Genomic DNA, 23,078 nt, shown 5'->3' with positions numbered 1-23,078 from the left:
ATGAGGAACAAGACCGCCAGGTAAAGAAACCACTAAAATTAGTAACAGAAACATGTTCATATAGTTACAATGTGTTAGTTTTCAATTATAATTACACCATCATTCTCTCACTGATATTTTCTCAAAGTTCTCCAAACTGCCTTGATTCCTCACCCATCATCTATTTCTAGAAAACCATTAAGCCATTCACTCGGTGGACACATCAGAGGTTCATAAATGGGCTTTTGGAGGTCCATTGTGGGCAAAATTCTATTTCTATTGGAATGTGTCCCTCTGAGAAGAGGTCCGTAGTTTTCATGAGATTGTTCTAGACATCTATTAGAAATCAAGGTAAAATTTTTGTTTATTCGTGGTTCCCAATATTTCTTTAATAAAAAATTTCAAACACACAGAAAAGTTGAAGGAAATTGTACAGTGAACACCCATATGCCTACTACCTAGTTTCTACAGTTGTTAACATTTTGTTGTAATTACTTTATCATGTGGGTAGCTATCCATCTATCTATCCATCTTATTTTTAAGACATTTCAAAGTAAGTAGCCATCATCAGCGTGCATCTCCCCAAATACTTAAGCATGCACATCATTAACTAGGGGTCAATATTGTTTATGGTTCTTTTTTTGAAGTAAAATTACATACACTGAAATGTACAAATCTTAAGTGTATCATTCCATGAGTTTTTATAAAGGCAAAAACTTGCATAACTCAAACCCCTATCAAGATACAGAACATTTCCAACACCCTAGAAAGTCCTTCATGCCCCATCCCTGTCAGTCCCTGCCCCAAAGCCCAAGAAGTAACCACTGATCTGGTTTATTTTTTTCACCAGAGATTAGTTTTGCCTATTCTAGAACTTCATATAAATGGAATTGTACAGAATAGAGTCTTTTGACTCTGTCTTCTTTCACTGGGCATAATGTTTACAGATTCGTCCACATTGTATGTGTTAGGTGAGGTTTTGATGGTATTAAAATAGGCCCGGCCCCGTGGCCGAGTGGTTAAGTCTCCACTCACTCCACTTCGGCGGCCCGGGTTCGCAGGTTTGACTTCGGCGGCCCGGGTTCGCAGGTTTGGCTCCCGGCGTGGACCTACTCCAGTCACCAGCTGTGCTTTCGTGGCGGTGTCCCACGAAAGTAGAGGAAGATTGGCACAGATGTTAGCTCCGGGATAATCTTCCTCAAGCCAAAAAAAAAAAAAAAAAGGAAAAAAAGAGGAAGACTGACAATGGATGTTAGCTCAGGGCGAATCTTCCTCAGCAAGAAAAAAAAAACGGAAAAAAAATGGTATTACAGTCAGTTTATTTGAATGCCCAATTCTGCCCAAATCATGGCCACCCCACCCTGTGAGAAATAAAAAATAACAGAAAACGAGAACAGTGGCCACTTTATTATTAACTAGGCTGTTGTTCCCAGTGCAGAGAAGGTAAACTGGTCTGCACCACGGGGCTGAGGCCTGAAAACTAAGTAGGACTCTCCCTTGCTTTTTTATTTTAACCACTTTATTGAGTTATAATTCACATACCATAAAATTCACCCTTTTAAAGTGTATAATTAAATAGTTTTTAATGTATTCACACATGTGTGCAACCATCACCATAGACAATTTTGGAACATTTTCATCACCACAAAAAGAAACCACGTGCCGTTAGCTATCATCTCTTACCTTCCTGTCCCCACCGCATTTCTCCCCAGCCCTAAGCAACCACTAATCTACTTTCTGTCTCTATGGATTTGTCTATTCTGGGCATTTCATATAAATGAAATCATGCAATATGGGGCCTTTCTGTCTGGTTTCTTTCACTTAGCTTAGTGTTTTCAAGGTTAGTCCCAGTTGTAGCTTGTATCTGGAATTCTTTCATTTTATGGCTGAATAATATCCCATTGTAGGGATATACTGCATTTGGTTATCCATTTGTCAGTTGATGGACATTGGGTTGTTTCCACCTTTTGGCTGTTAATAATGCTGCTATAAATATTTGTATACAACTTCTGTGCAGACATGTTTTCATTTTGGGGGGCATATACCTAGGAGTGGAATTGCTGGATCATACAGTAGCTCTATGTTTAATCATTTAAGGAACTGCCAGAGTGCTTTCTAAAGTGACTGTACCATTTTATGTTAACCACTAGCAGTGTATGAGGGTTCCAAATTCTCCATATCCTTGTCAAGACTTGTTATTATCTGACTTTTTGATTCTAGCCATCCTAGTGGATGTGAAGTGGTATCTCCTTGTGGTTTTGAATGAACTTCTCTTATGACTAATGATAGAGCATCTTTTCATGTGCTTTTTGATCATTTGTATATCTTCCTTGGAGAAATGTTTCTTCAGATCCTTTGCTCGTTTTAAATTTGGTTATTTGTCTTTTTATTATGGAGTTGTAAGAGTTCTTTATATATTCTAGATATAAGTTCCTTAACAGATATATGATTTGCAGACATATTCTGTGGGTTGTTTTTCACTTTCTTGGTGGTGTCCTTTGAAGCACATAAGTTTTTAATTTTGATGATGTCCAATTCATCTATTTTTTCTTTCGTTGCTCATGTTTTTGGTGTTATATCTAAGAATCCTTTACCAAATCCAAGTTCATGAAGATTTACCCTGTTTTCTTCTGAGAGTTTTATAGTTTTAGGTCTTATGTTTATGTAATCCATTTAATCCGTTTTGAGTTAATTTTTGTGGATGGTGTAAGGTAATGGTCTAACTTCATTCTTTGTGTGTGGCTATTCAGTTGTCTCAGCACCATTAGTTGAAAAGATATTCTCTCCCCCCTTGAATGGTCTTGGCCCTCTTGTAAAAGATGAGTTGACCATAGACATGTGGGTTTATTTCTGGACTCTCAATTCTATTCCATTAATCTATATGTCTGGCCTTGTGCTGGTACCACACTGTCTTGATTACTGTAGCTTTGTAGTAAGTTTTGAAATTGGGAAATCTGAGTCCTCTAACTTCTTCTTTTTCAAGATTTTGTTTTGGCTATTCTGGGTTCTTTGCAATTCCATATGAATTGTAGAATCAGTTTGTCAGTTTCTACAAAGAAGTCATCTGGGATTCTGATAGGGGTTGCATTGAATCTGTAGATCCATTTGGGAGTATTGCCGTCTTAACAGTGTTAAGTCTTCTGATCCATGAAATGGGCTGTTTTTCCAATTATTTAGATCTGTAATTTCTTTCAACAGTGGTTTGTATTTTTCAGAATATGAGTTTTGCACTTCTTTTGTTAAATTTATCCCTCGATATTTTATTCTTTTTGATACTAATGTAAACAGAATTTTTTTTAATTTCACTTTTAAATTATTCATTACAAGTGTATATCAATACAATTGATTTTAATATATTGCTTTTGTATCCTGCAACCTTGCTGAACTTGTTTATTCATTCAAATAGTTTTCAGTGAATTCCTTATGATTTTCTGTATGCAAGATCATAGCATCTGTGAATAGACATAGTTTTACTTCTTCTCTTCCAATCTGGATACCTTTTATCTCTTTTCCTTGCCTAATTGTCCTGGCTAGAACCTCCAATACAATGTTGATTAGAAATGATGAGAATGGACATCTTTGTCTTGCTCCTAACCTTAGGAGGAAAGCATCCAGTATTTCACCATGAAGTATGATGTTAGTGTTGGGTTTTTCATAGATGCCATGCATCAGATTGAGAAAGTTCTTTTCTATTCCTAGTTTCTTGAATGTTTTTATCAAATGCTGGATTTTATCAAATGCTTTTTCTTCATCTATTGAGATGATCATCTGATTTTTGTTTTTTTATTATATTGATTGATATATTACATTAATTGATTTTTTTTGGTTGTTATACCAATTTTGCATTCCTTGGATAAATTCCACTTGAGCATAGAGTATAATTCTTTTTATATGTTACTAGATTCAGTTTGCTATTATTTTGTTGAGGATTTTTGCATCCATGTGCATGAGATATTGGTCTATAGTTTTCTTTCTTGTGATGTCTTTGTCTGATTTTGGTATCAGGGTAATACTGACGTTATAAAATGAGTTAGGAAGTGTTTCCTCCTCGTTTATTTTTTGGAAGAGTTAGTGAAGAATCCTTATTATTTCTTCTTTAAATGTTTGGTAGAATTCCGCAGTGAAGCCATCTGGGCCTAGGCTTTTCTTTGTGGGTAGGTAGTTTTTTGATTACTGATTCCATCTCTTCACTTGTTATAGGTCTATTCAGATTTTCTATTTCTTGTTGAGTTAGTTTCAGAAGTTTGTGTCTGTGTAGGAATTTGTCCATTTCCTCTAGCTTATTCAATTTACTGACATACAAATGTTCATAGTATTGCTTTATACTTCCTTTTATTTCTGTAAATTTGGTAGCAATGTCCCTTTTTCATTTCTGATTCTAGTAATTTGAGTCTTCTCTTTTTTTCTTGGTCAATGTAGCTAAAGGCTTGTAAATTTTGTTGATCTTTTTAAAGAATCAGCTTTTGGTTTCATTGATTTTCTCTCTCATTTTTCTATTCTCTATTTCATTAATTTTTACTCTAATCTTTATTATTTCCTTCCTTGATTTAGGTTTAGTTTGCTCTTCTTTTTCCAGTCTCTTACAGCGGAAGTTTAGGTTATTGATTTGAGCTCTTTCTTTTCTTTTTTACATATAGGCATTTACAGCATAAATTTCCCCCTAAGCACTCCTCTCACTGCATCTCATACACTTTGGTATGTGTGTCTTCATTTTCATTCATCTCAAAGTATTTTCTGATTTCTCTTTTGATTTTTTCTTTGACCATTGGTAATTTAGGACTGTGTTAATCTCCTCGTATTTGTGAGTTTCCCAGATTTTTTCCTACTATTGATTTCTGTATAGAGAAATTATTAATAAATATAGAAGTTAAAAGATCAGGAACTAATAACAACAGTCAGGAGACTTTGGTCCTGGCCTGACTCTGTCACTGAACAGCAAATCAATAGTTTCATTCTACTGTGATTGGAGAACATACTTTGTTATTATTTATATCCTTTTAAATTATTGAGGTTTGTTTTATGGTTCAGCATATGGCATATCCTGGAGAATGTTCCACGTGCACTTGAAAAGAATGTATAGTCTCTTGTTGGGTGGAGTGTTCTATAGATGTCTGTTAGGTCTTCTTGGTTTATAGTGTTAAGTTGTCTATTTCCTTGTTGATCTTCTGTCTAGTTGTTCTATCCATTATTGAAAGTGGGGTATTGAGATCTCCAACTATTATTCTATTATTTTTGAATTGTCTATTTCTCCCTTCATTTATGTCAGTTTTTGCTTCGTGTATTTTGCTCCTCTATTATGAGATGTGTTATGTTTATCATTGTTACACCTTCCTAGTGGATTGAACTTTTTATCATTATAAAATGTTCCTTTTATTTCTAGTAAAATTTTTTTTGTTTTAAAGTCTATGTTGTCTGATATTAGTATAGCTACTCCAGTTTTCCTGTGGTTGTAGTTTGCATAATATATTTTTTCCATCATTTTACTTTCATTCTATTTGTATTTGAATCTAAACTGTCTCTCCTATAGACAACATATAGTTGGATCATGTCATTTTATCCAGTCTGACAATCTCCGAATCTGAATTGGATTATTTAATCCATTCACGTTTAATGTTATTATTGATATAGTTGGAACTGTCTGCCATTTTGCTTTTTAGTTTTCTATGTGTCTCATGTCTTTTTTGTTCCTCTACTCTTTCTTTACTGCTTTCTTTTGCATTAAGTGAATATTTTCTAATGTAGCATTCTAATTTCTTTAATGATTTTTTTCACTATATTTTTAAGTTACATTTTAGTGGTTCCTCTAGAGTTTACCATATACATCTTAACATATTAGGATGAGCTTCAAGTTTTTACTAGCTTAATTCCTGTGATATGTGAAAATATTACTCATATATGGTTCTATTCCCCTTTCTACGTTTTTGTGGTATTGTTATACATATTACATCTGCTAATATAAACCCAACAGTACATTGTTATAATGATTTATTTACCATCTGTAGTCATTTCCTTAGCCCAATACAGCTTTGTTCTTCTTCCTTGTGCTGTTATGGGCAAATATATTACATTTCTATATGTTATTGGCCCAACAATACGTTATATACATATTTTATACACTTGCTAAATTTTAAATCAGTTAAGAGAAGAAAAGAGAAAACCTATGCATTTATACTATTTTTTGATTACATAATTACCTTTACTGGTGTTCTTTGTTCTTTCTGGTGGATTCAAAGTTACTGTAAGGGGTCACTTTCTTTCAGCCTGAAAAAACTTTCTTTAGTATTTCTTATAAGGTAGATTGCTAGTGAAAAAAAATTTTTTTTTTTAGTCAGAGAATATCCTTAGTTTGCCTCATTTTTGAAAGATAGCTTTGCTAAGTATAAGATTCTTGGTTGACACTTATTTTCTTTGAGCACTTTGAACATGATATCCCACTACCTTCTGGCCCCCATTGTTTCTACTGAGAAGTCAGCTGTTAAACTTATTTAGGTTCCCTTGTAAGTGGTGAATTGTTTTTCCCTTGATACTTCTGAGATTTTCTCCTTGTCTCTGACTTTCAGCATTATTATTATCATGTGTCTATTTGTGGATCCTTTTGCATTTCATCCTACTTGGAGTTCATGGAGCTTCCTGGACTTGTAGCTTATTGTTTTTCAATAAATTTGAGAAGTTTTTAGCCATTATTTCTTGGGATATTTTTTCTGCTCCTTTATCTGTCCTCTCCTTCTACTACTTGCATTACATGTATGTTGGTGCACTTAATGGTGTCCCACATTTCTCTGGGGCTCTGTTCATTTTTCTTCATACTTTTTGCTCTGTTCTTCAGCTTTCGTTCTCTCTATCAACCTATCTTCAAGTTCGCTAATTCTGCTGCCAGTTCAAATCTACTCTTGAGCCCCTCTAGTAAATTTTTAATTTCAGTTGCTGTACTTTTCAATTCTAGAATTTCATTTGTTTCTTTTTATCTATAATTTCTATCTCTTTATTAATATTCTCTATTTGATTTCACGTTGTCATCATACCTCTCTTTACTTCTTTAATCATGATTTACTTTAGTTCTGTGAACATATTTATAATGGCTACTTTGAAGTCTTTTTCTGTTAAATTTGACATCTGGCCATTCTCAGAGGCAATTTCTGTTGTCTTCTTTTTTCCCCCCCAGTGTATGGGTCATACTTTCTGTTTCTTTGCATGCCTGTAATGTTTTTTTTTGGAAATTGGACATTTTAGATAATATATTGTAGCAACTCTGGGTACTGGTCCCTACCCTTTAGGGATTATTGTTTTTATTTGCTTGGGTATTGGCTTAGTGACTGGCTGGATTATTTTACTGTTAGGCCTGGTGTTACTTCTCAGAGAGAAACAGCTTTGGGTATGCCCACAGTCTCCTTGGGATGACAGTGGTTTGGGTAGGGTTCTCCTTCCCTGACCACATCCAGCTGTTAAGCTCCATTAGTTGCTGGATGTTTTGCTCTATTCTTATCAACAGTGTCCTCGGTCATAAATTGTTCTATAGACTAATCCAATCAAATTCTGTCTCCTTTGAAGGAGTAGTTTCTAAGGTCAGTGTTTGGTATTTGTTCTGTCCCCTGGAGGGCTCCTTTCAGCTGTCTTATTCCCTGGTTATCTCCTATAAACTAGCTGGTCTACAATTTAGGCTGTATCTTTATTAAATATGTGAACCTGCCCCCAATTGCCTTTTACCACAACTTCCGCTATTCTTGAGAGCACCCTTGGGCTTGAACTTCTCCAAGCTCTGTTGCAAATGAAGTCAATTCCTTTGGGAAGAGATTGGCAGCTGTTTTACAGCCTCTGTCTCCCCCCAGGCAGAGTCTCTGAGATAGAGTTCTGGAGGTTGGGGTGAGCACAATGGCAGGCTTCTGAGTGACATCCCCATTCTGGGAGCTCAGTGCTTTGTGGAGGGGCAGGCAGCAGGCTAAAGTCCTCTCAGCTTGCCTCTTCTCACACGGAAACATCACCCCATGAGCTGAGGCAAGGGAGATCAGGGTCCCAATCTTCTCTGTGGTGCTGTGCCCAAGGTAGAACTTCCATTTCATGAGTGAGGTTGGGTGGAAGAAGGGAGCCCTCACCTCTCTACTGCACTCACCTGGGACTCAGCCCCAGCAACAGATAGCTTGAGGCAAGATGAGAAACACCAATCTCCTGCTCCTCCTAGGAAGAAAGCCCTTCAACTGGAAGCTGGGGAGCTGGCAGGGAGAGGAAGCCCCATGTTTTGAGCTGCAGTGGTCTGGAGTAGAGTCTGTGCTGCCCTGAGTTTAGGGGGCTGATGGAAGGAGGGAGCAAATTGGTTCAAATTCCACAGACTCTCACCTTTCTTACTGAATTTTCATGCATTTTCTTGAATAGATCTTTCTTCATTTGCTGTTTGCCCTTAGGACCATTTCCAGAGGCTTTCAGTTGTTGGTTGCTTGCTTATTTTTTGTATTTTTCACAAGTTTCACTGGGGAGTGGGTCAGCAGATCTCCTCACACTGCCATGCCAGGTTGATCTCTCTCCTTTCCTCTTAAACAAAATCTAAATCTGAATACTAGCTGGTGCCACAGCCCAAGGCAATCAAAGAACCCAACATCATGAGTGAGAAGAGGAGAAAAAAGGGACCCTGTGGACAGGCCCTAGGTTATTTCACTACTTTAGTTGCAGGGAAGATGAGAGAGAAGAACATCCATGTTCCCAACTTTAACATGGTGACCACGGCCTCTAATAAACTGGCCTAATGAGATTAGTATTCTCACTCCAGAGACAGTGTGGGGCGGGGTGGGGAGGGGGACAGTGAGGTGGTGTTAAGAGGAATGAAGCCATCTGCTCTACTGTCATGCATTGTCTTTTTTTTTAATCTATTGAAGTCTAGTATAGTTCTTTCTTTTTTATTGAGATATAGTTGACATGTAACATTATATAAGTTTCAGGTGTATAGGAATGGAGCCATCTGCTCTTGCATACAGGCAGAGATCGTGACCCAAAAAAGTGTTCTCTAGTGTGGCATCATTAGAAAGGGGCAATTGAACTTCCTATCAGGTGATGGGTAGAGAAGGATAATGAGTATGGGATTTGTAAAACATCCAGCCTTCAGATTCTGAAATAAAAGCAAAGCTCCAATATGTCTTTTCATCTCCGTGTCAGGCCCTGGCCTATTGTAACAGCCTCTGAACTGCTGTTGCCTCCAGCCTCTCCCCTCCGATCCTTTCCTAGCTCTGCAACTGGCCTCAGAAGCCAGGAGAAGACTTGGGCTTTGTTCCAAGCACAATGGGAAGCCTTCAGAGGGACTTGAACAAGAGAGTTTCATGGTCTGATTTATGTGAAAAGATCCCTCTGGCTGCTGTGGGGAGAAATGGCTCTACCAAGCAAAAATGAAAGCAAGGGAACCAGGTAGAGGGACAGCAGTGGTCTGGACCAGGGCTGTGGCAGCGGAGGTGATGAGACTGGTCAGACTCAGGAGACAGTTCCAAGGATGGATTAGAAGTGTGATGCTCAAGAGCGGGGCTTTGGCCTGAGCGAGCGGGCAAACAGCTGGGGAAGATGAGGGAATTAGGTAAGCTTGGGGAAGGATGTGTGGGAGAGTGATAAGGGGGAGAATCACATATCCTATTTGGGGTATGATAAACTCGAATAATAGACTTCCTAATAAATGGTAGCTATCCTCACTGTTTCTACCACACACACTTATGTGATGGCCTCTGCAAGCACACGTGCTCTCTCTCAGCTTGCAGCTCAGCTCTGCTCCTCCTGCTTTCTTCTCCTCTTCCCTTTACATTTTCCACTCCCCCTCGTCCCCCACTCCCCAACTCCAGGCTACCGCCAGTGACTGCTGCAGGCTCTGGCGATGGGAAAGGCAGAAGCTAGAAGCCCGAGGCAGCCCCTCCGTGCTTCTCCTTGCCTGAGCAAACCTCTGCTTGGTCAGCTCCTTCCTCACTGTGGGGAGTCGGGCTCACAGGAAACCCCTGCAGTGAGACCCCCGAGAGCATGCAGCCCTCTGGTTCAGCTCCTGGCCTAGCAGACCCTCTGGCCTTTCTGTCTCTGTAGCCAGGCAGGCCGACAGGCTACCAGGCAGTGCTACACATGGCTGGCGTGAGATTCAAAAATGCAGCAGAGAGAAGGATGGAGATCTCCACATGAGAAGGTGACTCTGAGTCAAGATCTGAGTTAATTTGACCCATTTAGCTGTGCTGTCACTTTGCCTCAACCGTGCCAGAATAGCATGTAGAGACATTTGTCAGGGAGCCAGCTGGGGAAAGCCGACTGAACTGTCTGAGGCCCACTCGCAACAGGAGGGTGGCCCAGGGGTGAGGACTGGATACATCCAAAGGCCACTGCATCTCCCTGGGCACCAGCACAGTCTTCCTGAGCGAGCTGCTTACAGAGGGAGCCCCAGTGTGTGCCCATGGTGGGGATTAGTGGGGGAGATGAACAAAGGAGTTTCTTCCCTCTGCTCTTTGATTTGCCATGCTGCCATGGCCCTTAGAGGTGCATCAGCTCTGGTAACAACAACTCATTCTCATATAGAGCTAACTATGTGCCAGGACTGTTGCACACATTTCACGTGCAGTAACTCATTGAATCCTCATAACAACCCAAAAGGTAGGTACTATTATCATTCCCACTTTACAGATGAGGAAACTGAGGCTTAGAAAGGAGAACTAGCACAGAGTCACACAGCTAAAAAGCAGTAAAGCCAGATGTTCTGGCCTCAACTCCATGATGGACAATGGATGGCTGGATGGACAGATACGAGATAATCCACAAGGAATGGAGCACATAGAGAGTCCATGGATGCTCAGCATATGGAAGGTATCTGCAGGCTCGAGAAAGCAGTGGTCGCTTTTGTTACTCTTTTGTTCTATTAGAATTTTATATATATATAGATTATTTTTATAATGTTAATCTTTATGCTTGCTTTAAAATATAAATACATTAATACCTATACACAATCAGATCAGTTTTCTACCAAGTATGGGAGCCTCTTAGGGTACGAAGTATAACACAGGTTAAATAAATCATAGTCATAACCCCTGCTCCACAAAAAGTCTCCTCCCCAAACATTACAGGCTGTATGGTCTTGGGCAAACCACTTAAACTCTCTGCAGCTTACGTTTCTTGTCTGGACCTGCCCTATAGGCTAGAGCCCTTGGTAATTATAATCATAATCATAAAAGCTACTATCAACTGAATACCTAACGTGTGTCTGTACTATGCTGAGAACTGTCATGCATTATCTTTTTTTTTTAATCTATTGAAGTCTAGTATATTTCTTTCTTTTTCTATCGAGATATAATTGACATATAACATATAAGTTCCAGGTGTACAACATGATGATTCGATATTTGTATATATTGTGAAACGATCACCACAATAAGTCTAGGTAACATCTGTCACAACACAGTTACAAATTTTTTTATTGTGATGAAAACTTTTAAGATCTACTCTCTTAGCAACTTTCAAATATGCAATACAGTATTATTAACTGTAGTCTGTACATTACCTCCCCAAGACTTACTTATCTTATAACTGAAAGTTTATACCTTTTGACTCCTTTCACCCATTTTGCCCACACTCCCCCTCCTGCCTCTGGCAACCACCCATCTGTTCTGTGAGTTCAGTTTGTTTTTGTTTTTGTTGTTTTAGATTCCACATATAAGTGAGATCATACAGTATTTGTCTTTCTCTGTCTGACTTATTTCACTTAGCATAATGCCCTCAAGGTCCATCGATATTGTTGCAAATGGTATTCCATTGTGTGTGTGTGTGTGTGTGTGTGTGTGTGTGTGTATAAACCACATCTTCTTTATCCATTTATCCATCGATGGACACTTAGGTTGTTTCCGTGTCTTGGCTATTGTAAATAATGCTATAATGAACATGGGGGGTGCAGATATCTTTTCAAGTCAGTGTTTTCATTTCCTGCAAAGCGAAATAAATAGTAATAAATACCCAGAAGTGGAATTGCTGGATCGTATGGTAGTTCTATTTTTAATTTTTTCAGGAACCACCATACTGTAGTCCATAGTGGCTGTACTAATTTACATTCCCACCAATGGTACATAAGGGTTCGCTCTTCTCCACATCCTCTCCAACACTTGTTATTTCTTGTGTTTTTGATAATAGCCATCCTAATGGGTGTGAAACAGTATCTCTTTGTGGGTTTGATTTGCATGTCACTGAAGATTAGTGATGTTGAGCACCTATTCATGTACCTGTTGGCCATTTGTAATGCCTTCTTTCATGCATTATCTTTTAATACTCCTAGAGGCAGCTGAGGTGTACAGAGGTTATGTAACCTGCCTGAGGTCACACAGACAAGAGGTGACAGAGCTGGGCAGTACAAGTGCCTCAAGGGCAAGGGCCATATCCTCATTGCTTAACCCGGCCAGGGCTTGTCGCTGACCAGAGAAGAGTACCGATTTGATGAGTAAATGCGTGTGTGCAAAGAGAGATGCTTGAGCTCTGGCCCCAATAAGAATTCTCTCTCCCCTAAAATTAAGTCCACAGCTGAGTGTGGACTTAATTAGTCAGCCAGAGCTGACTAACATAACATAACACCACAGACTAGGGGGCTTCAACAACAGAAATTTATTTCCTCACAGTTCTGGAGGCTAGAAGTCCAAGATCAGGGTGCCATCAGGGTGGGTTTCTGGTGAAGCCTCTCTTCCTGGCTTGTAGACAGCTGCCTTCCCACTGTGTCCTCACATGGCCTTTCCTCTGTGTGCATGCAGGGAGAGAAAGGGAGATCTCTAGTGTCTCTTCCTCTTCTTAGAGAGACAGTAGTCCTATCAGATTAGGGCCCTACCCTTATGACCTCATTTAACGTCAGTTACTTCCTAAACACCTCATCTCCAAACATCATCACATTGGGGGTTAGGGCTTCAACATAGGGACTTGGTGGGGGACACAATTCAGTCCATAACAATGAGCTCTGAAGAGTTCTGGGAACCCTTAAAAATTGTAAACAACATTTTGCGCGGGTGGGAGTCCACTTACACCATCTGTTTGAGCTCCCAAAAGGTAAGAACCACTCAAAGTATAAGTGGACAAAGAGGGAAAGGGTTCATGGAAAAATGGAAACAGAACTTGTATTAAGGGGTAGAAGAAAAAGAAGTTTCTTATAATATTGTTTTAATAAGTTTTTAAAAATAGAGAACAAGAGGGACAGTGGAAATGGGGATGTGGTATGTCAGCCCCCACTTTACATTTTGAGAAGTTAGATGGCCGCCTGAGGTCACAGAGTGAGGAGCCAGTCTGAGCCTAGAACCCCCGCGTCCTGAGCCCCAGCCCATGCTGTTCTCACCAGGCTTGCTGTCTGTCTTTCTCCATGGAAGCCAGGGCCATGTGAGCGAGGCTCCTGGGCTTCCCTTCTGCTGACCTCATGGATGCTCTTTCCCTTGCTTTCCTTCCAGAAGTGGAGCAGATCGAGGCCATCGCCAAGTTTGACTACGTGGGGCGGTCCCCCCGTGAGCTGTCCTTCAAGAAGGGGGCCTCACTGCTACTGTACCACCGTGCCTCAGAGGACTGGTGGGAGGGTCGTCACAACGGCGTGGATGGACTCATCCCACATCAGTACATAGTCGTACAGGACATGTGAGTGGGAGCCAGGACCTTCTGTGAAGATTGCTGTAATTGATTAGTGATGTCTAGAATGGGCACAAGAAGGGAATGCCAGTGATTTGCTCTCCCTGATACAGTTGGCCTTCTGGAAGAATAGGTTATTTCTAACTTCCCCTTAAGTGGTGATCCACTTAACAAATGAGCAAATTGCTCATCCTTCAGAGTATGCAGAGACAGCACCTGGTGCCCTTGGCCCACCATCCTGACCCTCTGACAGCTCCAGGGCATTCATCACCGGCCGTGGTTCCCAGCGTCCAGTGGATCTTGCCATATACCTCCACTCTCCTGGGCCTTCCAGCCAGTAGCCAGCCCACCGTCCCCTTAGCTGCCCACCAATCTCTACCCCCACAGTGGCTTTCTCCAGGGATGGGCAGAAACAATCATCCCCTCATTTCCACTTCATAGGATATTATTTTTAAAAAATAATAATTTTAGGCATTAAAATAGCCCTGCATCCCAAATACCTAGTCCTACTGGAAGACCCAGAACATCTGCCCCTTCCGTTCTCTGAAAGCCATTGAAGGTTCCTGCACACACACTCCCTTCAAGCTCTGGTCAGGCTCAGATGGAGCCGATTTATTGAGGAAGCAGCCACTAGCTGGACCTCAAGGGAAGGGGACCAAAAGCATAAGTTTTGATGGTAGAGGGTGGTATAAAGCCAGAGAAAAGTCCAGGGCAACACAAACCCCAAGAGGAATGCCACAGTGGAGGGCCCTCAGCAGCCCTCTGATGTCCCCAGGCCTCTGAGGACAGGGACAGGGCACTAGAAGGGAGAGGACAGTGGGAGGAGGCTGGCAGGGACCCCCAACAAGCTCGAGCCACCTCAGAATTGTCCCACACCCTGGGTGAGGAGGTGAGGGAGGTGGGCACCTTATTTCTCCCTTGCTTAGACCTAAACGGCTTCTCTTGGAGCCATTTGGAGACTGTGCTCAGTGCTCAGCTTGCAGGCTCCTCCCCGCATTTCTCCAACACACCCTGCAGCATTTAGCTTGTCCTAGCCTGGAGCAGCCTGGGAGAGAGGACCAGCCTAGCCTAGGGGAAAGGAGAAAGTTGGCATGGGGGTGGTGGCACAGAAGAGGGTCTCCCGCTGGAGAAACTGACCGAGGAGCGTGGCGGTGGGCATGCATGGTGGTAGGTGCCAAGTGGGAAGTGGCTCATCCCCTCACCCCAAGCTGTGGGTGTAAATTAACCCTAAGGTGTGTGTTGATCCGGCCCCTCACGCAGGTCTCAGGGAGCCCTGCACATCCTGGGTTCTCGGAGCAAAGCCCTCCCAATTCACATCTGTCCTTCTCCCCAGGGACGACGCCTTCTCGGACAGCCTGAGCCAAAAGGCTGACAGCGAAGCCAGCAGTGGGCCTCTGCTGGATGACAAGGCCTCCTCCAAAAACGACCTCCAGTCCCCCACGGAGCACATCTCGGATTACGGCTTTGGGGGGGTGATGGGCCGGTAGGAAATGCGGCTTCATTTTTTCCTGCTAGTGCCCTGCCCTTCGTGTCTGGTTTGGGAGAAGCAAGGGGGCAGGAGGGAGAGAGGGGGGCTGTTGTGTCCCCTTGTTCCACACAGGTGTGGTATTGGGCACACTGGGGTGGGCCGGCTGGAAGTGACCCAGGAATGCCAGGTATAAAACCATCCAACTTGGGGTCGCTGGTAGAGAAGGAGGAGGAAGGACATATATTGGCAAATCAGTGCTTTCTATTTAAAATAATAATAATAAGTGGGAGAGAGAGAGTTACAAATTGGCGAGTATTTTTGCTACCTCTCTCCAGTTCTCACACCTCCTCCACTTTCTGTTGAAGACCCAAGCTGTTATATTTCAGAACTTAGAGCCTACAGACTCCCTGAAGTGCACTACACAAACAGAAAACTCACACCCACTCACGGGGGGCGCGGGAAACTGACACTCGACTCACCCCCCTATTTGGTGGGAGCACATGTGCCGATTTCTCCACTCCTGTGTGTGGGCTGGGCTGTGTCACATGACCTTTCTGCCGGGCAAGGAGCGGTGCTCCTCTTTCTGCATACAAGTGTAGTATGTAGAATGTGGTTTTTGAAAAATAACAATAAAGTAAGGAAAAGAGAAGAAAAGAAAAAAAGAAAAAAGCTGAGTTTCTCCCTCCATTCTTACTCAGATTCTCAAAATGTCATATTCTCCGTTTTTCTGGTGGAGAGGTCATGGGATCAACCCACACATACGGGTCCTTGCAGATAGAGCCAAAGACATCAGTGGTGATGGGAACATACGCTTATGAAGTTATTTCAGCGGAAGTCCTGATGCCTCTTTTCACCATATTCTGCTCAGTTCAGGGCGCGGCCATAGATGATAGAATTGGGGAGAAAGTGGAAGGTTGGCTTAGGTAGATGACAAAGTCACGGTCCCTTGACTTCTGGGGGCCATATCTTCTCCTGCCTCGCTTTCCTCTCCCTCTTCCCGCCCTCATCTACCTTCTTCCTATTTTTCCTTTCTCAGTACCTCTTCCTCTCCAACACCTATGCTTTGGTCCTGATGGGGTACCCACAGGTGGGGCTTAATTTGGCTGGGGCACTAGGATCTGAACCACTGCTGACCACGTTGAGCTTGGTCCCCTGGCCACAACCACTCTGTCCCTCCTCCCCACCCCCTCGCCTCTTCCAGCCTTCCCTCCCCTCACAGGTGTCTTAGAATCTTTGGTAACCTCCATAGGATATAGCAGAGTCTCCTGTGGGTAGAACCTCTCGTCTTCAAAGTGTTTTCACACCCACTGAACCTCCCTCAAAGGTGGGCAAGGACCGTTATACCCATTTAACAGATTAATAAAATGAGTCTGAAAGAAGATACAGGAAAGTCTGTGACAGAGACAGGATGAGGACTTGCCCTCCTGATAGACACTCCAGTCCCCTTTTCACTCCACCAGAGCATCCCTGAGGGGTGAAAGTGACCAAATGCACGGAAGGCATGTCCAGTGATGCAATTTTTACTCTCAAATGACTGGTTTTCCAAGATCTGGAAAAGCCTCATAGAAATAGCCCCCTGCTGGGGAGACTGGGGGTGGGTGACAACCTGAACTGTGTTCAGTGACCAGGGGGCCCCTCCTGTGCTTGCAGGGAGCTGGTAACTTTCTGGTACAGTCAAGCCTCAATGCTGCAGACCAATTAGAAGCCCTTCAGAATCATGGAAATGTCTGAACTGCTTAAAAGCGTATCATGAGCCCAGCTAACCATCGCCCAAGCGTTCCCAGGTTGAAATCCTCCTCACCTTGACTTAACATATAGATAAGATTTGTTGTGTGATCAGCATCGCCATCTGCAGCCTGGAGGCAGAAAGCGCCTGATTCCTTCCTGTGCACAGATTCAACTGCCCCCTGCCGCTGAGCTGCGCGCTTGGCCAGTGCTTTCCTGGCAGAATTGCCGAGTCTGGCTGAATGAGGCTTTACTATACCCGCTCCCTAGGCTAGTGTGTAGTGCGTGGCCTGGGGGTTGGCTGACCCATTCTGAGACTTGCCAGGGTTGACCTCTGCCCCATGCCCCTGCCCCCTGGCTCCTTTGCAGAGTGCGGTTACGATCCGATGGAGCGGCCATCCCCAGGCGCCGAAGCGGGGGCGACACGCACAGCCCGCCCCGGGGCCTGGGCCCCAGCATAGACACGCCGCCCCGGGCTGCCGCCTGCCCCAGCAGCCCCCACAAAATTCCCCTCACCCGGGGGAGGATCGAGAGCCCCGAGAAGCGGAGGATGGCGACGTTCGGGAGCGCCGGCAGCATCAACTACGCTGACAAGAAGGCGCTCTCTGAAGGGCACTCGACGAGGTCGACGTGCGGCTCCACCAGGCACAGCAGCCTGGGGGACCACAAGTCCCTGGAGGCTGAGGCCCTGGCAGAAGTAAGGGCCAGCCCAGACCCCCACAGGGGCAGTGGGGTGGGGAGCCACTTTGCCTTTCATGCCAGGCTCAAGGCTAAGCCAGAACACAAGAGGGGTAGTGAGCTGGCTTCCCGCCCCCCTGCCCCCCTCCCTTTGAGGAACGGAAGCTGGATGGGTGCAGCGGCTGGCTAGGGATCCTGTAAAGACTGAAAACCCCGCAGTCGCCAGGGCTGGAGGGGGCATTCCTGCCTACCGGGAGACAGATGATGCGGATGCGGTAATGGCAGGGGTCTCCACAAGATGGCACGATTGAGTTATTCATTCATTCATCTATTCATTCATTCATTCATTCATTGACAGATATTGATGGGCATCTGTTATGTGACAATCCCTGTGCTAGGCACTGAGGGTACAATGATGACCTAAAATGGACCCAGGCCCTGCCCAGGTGGAGCTTTCAGTTTAGAGAAGACAGGGACGTCGACCAGTGACACACACACAGCTGTGAAATGGCAGTTGGGTCGGGTGTCTAGGAGGAGTGGTACACAGGATTTTGAGAGTCTAAAATGTGGAGATTGCACGTAGGCAGGAAGAGACTTTCCTGGGGAGGATAGGACCTGACATCCAAAGGATGGATGGGACTAAACAGCTGAAGCTGGAAGGGAAGACTGTTCCAGGCTGTCCTAAAGTGCTTAGAGTTCTTTGTTTTCTAAAGTTTTAAAAATTTGAATGAGAAATCTGTGATTTTTACACTTGCCAAGCCAACCGACCAAATTTCTTTAACAAATTGTTATGAAGCAATTTGTTTGAATTGTTAATGCAATTAACAAACTTGTCAAATTGCATAACTGGTTTCATGTGTTTTTGACAGTTCTATCACATTTTCAAAAGTTTCCATTTTTTTCTTTCTGGAATTTGGGGTGGGGGCCCATTATGTACCCCCTCCCCAGTGTTATCTCCCACTTCAGGTAAAAGACACAACCAGAACATTCCTAGCTGTGAGGATTCTATTGTGGAGAGTGGCATTTGAATCCCTGGTCACAAGGGGAAGAAGAAAAGTTGTGAGCTTGGGGGCTGTGTTCTAGAGGAGGCCAGGAATGTCTCCAAGGGAATATCAACACAGGAGCAACTCCCCCAGCAATTACAGCTCCTGTTCACACCTGCAGGATCTGTCTTGGCCCATGTCCTGACGCCCACTCCCAAGGGATCCCTGAAGATCAGTGCCTTGGCATGGGTCCCAGCCAGGCAACCTGCTGGTCATTCCATTCTTGAAGGCCATCTTCTTGGGAAGCATCACCCTAGCATCTGCTATCACCTGCAAGCTCTCCCGTGGGCCATGATGGGGAGTGAGCTACCTGAGGCCTGGCCCAGAGCCCTTTACGTAAAGAATCAAATACAGTCCAGGCCAGTGTTTCCACAAGTAGTTCCCACAGCAGACTAGTTCCATGGGATGTTAATGGGGAAAAAATGAGTTGTGTGGTCAAGAAAGTTTTGGGAATGTTGGTCTGACAAAGTCGAATGGCTTGTCTGCAAGACGTTTAGAACCTTTAAATATATTGATGTGTATTGTGAATCTCCAAGAAAGAGGACAAGAGCACATCCCATCTCCCAGACTTCTTTGACCTTTATTCACAGAGCGTTTTGCAAGACCAGGCCAAAGAAAACACTTGGGGAATGCTGCATGCATTTTCCCTTCGCAAAGATACCTACAAACTGTCCAATTTGATAGCTGCCATTCAAGAGCTCCTTCACTGACAGAGGTGAAATGGGAAAGCATGGTTAACAACATGTAAATAGCCAAGGGGACACTGGACAGCCTCCAACCTGCTCAGCATCGGCTCTGATGAGCGCTTGACTTTGCAGACCTCCCAGGGGAACGGTGGCGTGGAGAATCCTGAGTAGGAGATGCAGTTACCGGAAATCCTTTGGTATCAAAATATCCTTTAGGATTTAGATTTGAACCCAGTTAAAGAGGCTGTTTGGGGAACCTGTAACACTGCCCTCCAGAGTGGGAAGATCTAATTTGGAAGGAGGTGAAAAGTGATCCATTCCCCATGCTGTCCATCCTCCCCGCAGCGTGCTGGAGGTTCCAGCATCACCTCTCAGACTAATGCAAGGCTCATGACTAAACTACTCAGCTGATCTTTCTCTGAGCTTTCTGTCTTTCTGACTTACACTCTGCCGGGGGGGCGGGGGGGGGCAATGGTGGTGGAGGGGTGAAAATTCCATTTTATTTATTAAATTTTTACCTTCCAGCTCACGCTGGAGTACAGTGGAGAGAGCAGTGATGTCAACAGGGGACTTCATTTAAGCAGAGTGGAGTGTGGAAAGCAGGCTTTCTCACTGCAGGGTTGCGATATAGCAAAGATGGGGAGAGGACTGCCATCTCTCCCGTCATGCAGAAAACCCCACACAGCTAGTCCTTTTGGATAAAGGCACAAAAGGCCCCTTCTCAAAGTAGCCAGTGTTATGGGGCAAAGGATAAGATGTCATGGGGAAGCATAAAAGCTAAGATTAGCCATTGGCTAATTATCATTAGTCTCTTAACAAAGCAAAAAGGATAGGTTGGGACTCTGACTGTGGCCAGATTGGAGCCTGTTGTGGGGGCCCAGGGCAGGCAGGAGGCCGTCTGTAGACAGGGGGAGGAGAGAAGGTGAAAGAGGACTTGGGTGCAGCCAGGGCAGCTCCAGGATCCAACGCCATCAGTCTGACCAGACTTGCAGTTGTTCCAGATTTGCCTCAGGGCGGAAAAGCAAGTGTGTCTTAATAGTCATCATTGTCACTGAGGTTGTGCACAGCACCTTCCAGCAGTGGTTTTAAGCAGTGTCCCTCATTGTCCCCTCAGTGGCCAAGCCTGTGGGCTCTGGCCCAGCTCAGCCTGAGCAGCCCCTCTTGCGTCTGTCTGACGTGGAGGCATCCCTGTAAAGCCCTGTGTGAACCGAGGCCTCAGGGTAAAGGGAGTTTGAAAACCACTGTCTGGCAGTTTACAAAGCTTCATCGTGTCCATCATCTCATTCCATCTTCACAGTAAACGTGCGGGCATTCAACAGAGGAACAAAGTAAGGCGCAGAGCGACTGAGACTTACCCGAGTTCACACAGCCAGCAAGTGGCAGAGGGGTCTTGACACTCAAAAATCGGGGCCCTTTGCTGTAGCCAAGGGCTCCTGGGTTCAATGCTGACTCTAGCACCCCCTCCTGGCTTGAGGGGGAACAGAGGCCATGGGAAGCCGCCCGGATGGAAGGATGAGCCCCAGGCTGACAGGGCAGCACCTCTGCTCGTCGGAGGTCCTAGGCCTGCGGTAATCTCTCTCTGTGTCATTCCAAGTGCTCTCACACTGATGAGCTCTTAAATATTACAACATCCCTGGGGATTATGTAGGCAGATGAGGATTTTTGTTACTTTTTAAAATTTCCATTTTTTTAAAAAACAAAGTTTTCTGATTATAATACAGAGAAGAAAGCAACACTCCCATCATTCTGGGGTGAACATTGTGAACATTCCAATATATAACCTCCAAATAATTTTCTATGGGCAAGGATTTTTTTATAAAAAATAATAATAGTTAAGGGCATGAACTCTGGAGCCAGGCCACCTGGGTTGAGACTAGGGCTATGCTACTAACTAGCTGTGTGACCTTGGGCAAGTGACTTAACCAGTCTGAGCTTGCATTTCCTCATGTGTGAAATGAACATAATGGTAGTTCCTACTATATAAGTGTGAGGATTAAATGAACTATCAGTGGGAAGGGCTTGAATTGGTGCTCGGTATTAGCTACTGTTGCCATCATTGTTGTCATTATTATTTGTGAGTACTTACTATGTGCCAGGTGCCATGCTAAGCTCTTCACAGGGACTATATCACTTAATACACACACCAACCCCCTGAGGTGAGTAGTATACTTACCTGTAATTTAGAAATGAGGATTCTGAGGCTCAGAGAGGTGAGGTAACTTGCCCAAGGTCACATAGTACGGACGTGGCAGAGCCAGGATTTGAACCCATCTGTCTGACTGCAGAGCCTGCCTTCTTAACCACTAGTCTAACCTGCCCTCATTAAGTCTGCTTCCTCTGCAGGCAGTGTGCAGGCGACACCCACATTGATTTTCCCAGTTTGTTATAAGACACCCGGGGGATTTAATCTCCATCCCAGCCCCAAGGCTAGTGGGGAAAGCTCCCTAAGAAGCCCACAAGCTGGTCAGCAGCTGAGGAAGGACTGGACTCCAGGCCTCCAGACTCTGTGCTGACCAGAGCTCTCTGTGCCCCCAGGACATCGAGAAGACCATGAGCACGGCTCTGCATGAGCTGCGGGAACTCGAGAGGCAGAACACAGTCAAGCAGGCGCCAGATGTGGTGCTGGACACCCTGGAGCCCCTGAAGAACCCGCCAGGCCCCATCAGCTCAGAGCCCGCCAGCCCCCTGCACACCATTGTCATCCGCGACCCCGACGCCGCCATGCGCCGCAGCAGCAGCTCCTCCACCGAAATGATGACCACCTTCAAGCCAGCCCTGTCTGCCCGCCTGGCCAGCGCCCAGCTGCGCCCACCCCCCATGCGGCCGGTGCGGCCCGTGGTCCAGCATCGGTCCAGCAGCAGCAGCAGCTCGGGTGTGGGCAGCCCAGCTGTGACGCCCACCGAGAAGATGTTCCCCAACAGCTCAGCCGACAAGTCGGGTACCATGTGACCTGCAGGATGGGGCGGCACCGCCCTGCCCACTGTGGCACGCCATGGCCAAGGGTGGCCTCTGTGACCTCAGTGAACGTCCTTCCCAGTGCTCCAGGCCTTGTCAGGCAGGGACCAGAAGGCCAGCCTGGGAGCGTGTGTGTGCAGAGCTGAGGCCCGGGCACCAGCCGCAGCTCACGTTCAGCCATGTGAATCCCACAGAGCTCGAGTGTAAACAGACGCCCAGAGGAGCTCAGGAGCAAGCGGCCCCGACCAGAGCGTTGCCTAAGATTGTGGCAAAATGTTAAATGGCTTCGCCCACACATCATCACTGGAAAATTCTCTCGACATTCTCTCTACATACATAAATACGTGTGTATATATATGTGTGTGTGCATATATACACGTACGTATGTATGTATGTGTCTGTAGGTGTGTGTATATATATATTTATGCATCTATATACATATACTAGATCTGGACACACATACTAAATGTATATAGGATCTCCTTTTTCTTTTTATGAAACTTAGATTTACCTCAGACCCATGCCACCAAACATCTCCCGCTGAGTTATTTGGTGGGCTTTGCAGGGACTTTTCTGGGAGAATTTAGAGGCCCACAGTAACGGCGAATGAAGCAATATACCACTAACCTGCAGAAAAACAAAAACAAAAACAGTCTCCCACTGTCTCCAGAAGTCGTGGCCTTCCAGGACAGTCTGCCCCTAAAGGAAGGGTGGGGCAGGCGGTACCCCAAGCAGGCTGCTCCTAGAGGTGGGGAACCCTTCACAGAACCCCCCCACCCTGTCCACCCCAGAGACCCTGCCTTTCCACCCAGAGGCCAAGGGCCAACTGTACCCCCAAAGGCATGGGAGGACATTGGCGAGAAGACCCCTGACCACAGCATCCTTGTGTTTGTACATGGAAAAAGGGGATAGTGACAACCTAAGCCCCATCGTAGCACAGTATTATGTGTGGTTGGGAAAAAG

General features: G+C 44.6%; 1 protein-coding gene across 1 annotated transcript in view; it reads left to right on the top strand.

Moving 5' to 3' along the window:
• SRGAP3 (SLIT-ROBO Rho GTPase activating protein 3) overlaps nt 1–22,850 on the top strand; it is a 245,430-nt gene extending 222,580 nt beyond the window's left edge. Inside the window, exons 19-22 of the mRNA XM_004443413.3 lie at nt 13,389–13,569; nt 14,894–15,043; nt 17,123–17,450; nt 21,696–22,850. Coding sequence (XP_004443470.2) covers nt 13,389–13,569; nt 14,894–15,043; nt 17,123–17,450; nt 21,696–22,109 — 1,073 coding nt within the window. The 3' untranslated portion in view covers nt 22,110–22,850. The remainder of the gene's footprint in view (nt 1–13,388; nt 13,570–14,893; nt 15,044–17,122; nt 17,451–21,695) is intronic.
• The last annotated feature ends 228 nt before the right edge of the window (nt 22,851–23,078 follow it).

This window comes from Ceratotherium simum, chromosome 5, assembly GCF_057802395.1.
Source record: "Ceratotherium simum simum isolate JZ-2026a chromosome 5, ASM5780239v1, whole genome shotgun sequence".
NCBI classification, from domain to species: Eukaryota; Metazoa; Chordata; class Mammalia; order Perissodactyla; family Rhinocerotidae; genus Ceratotherium; species Ceratotherium simum.
This window is presented reverse-complemented; position numbering and strand designations above follow the sequence as displayed.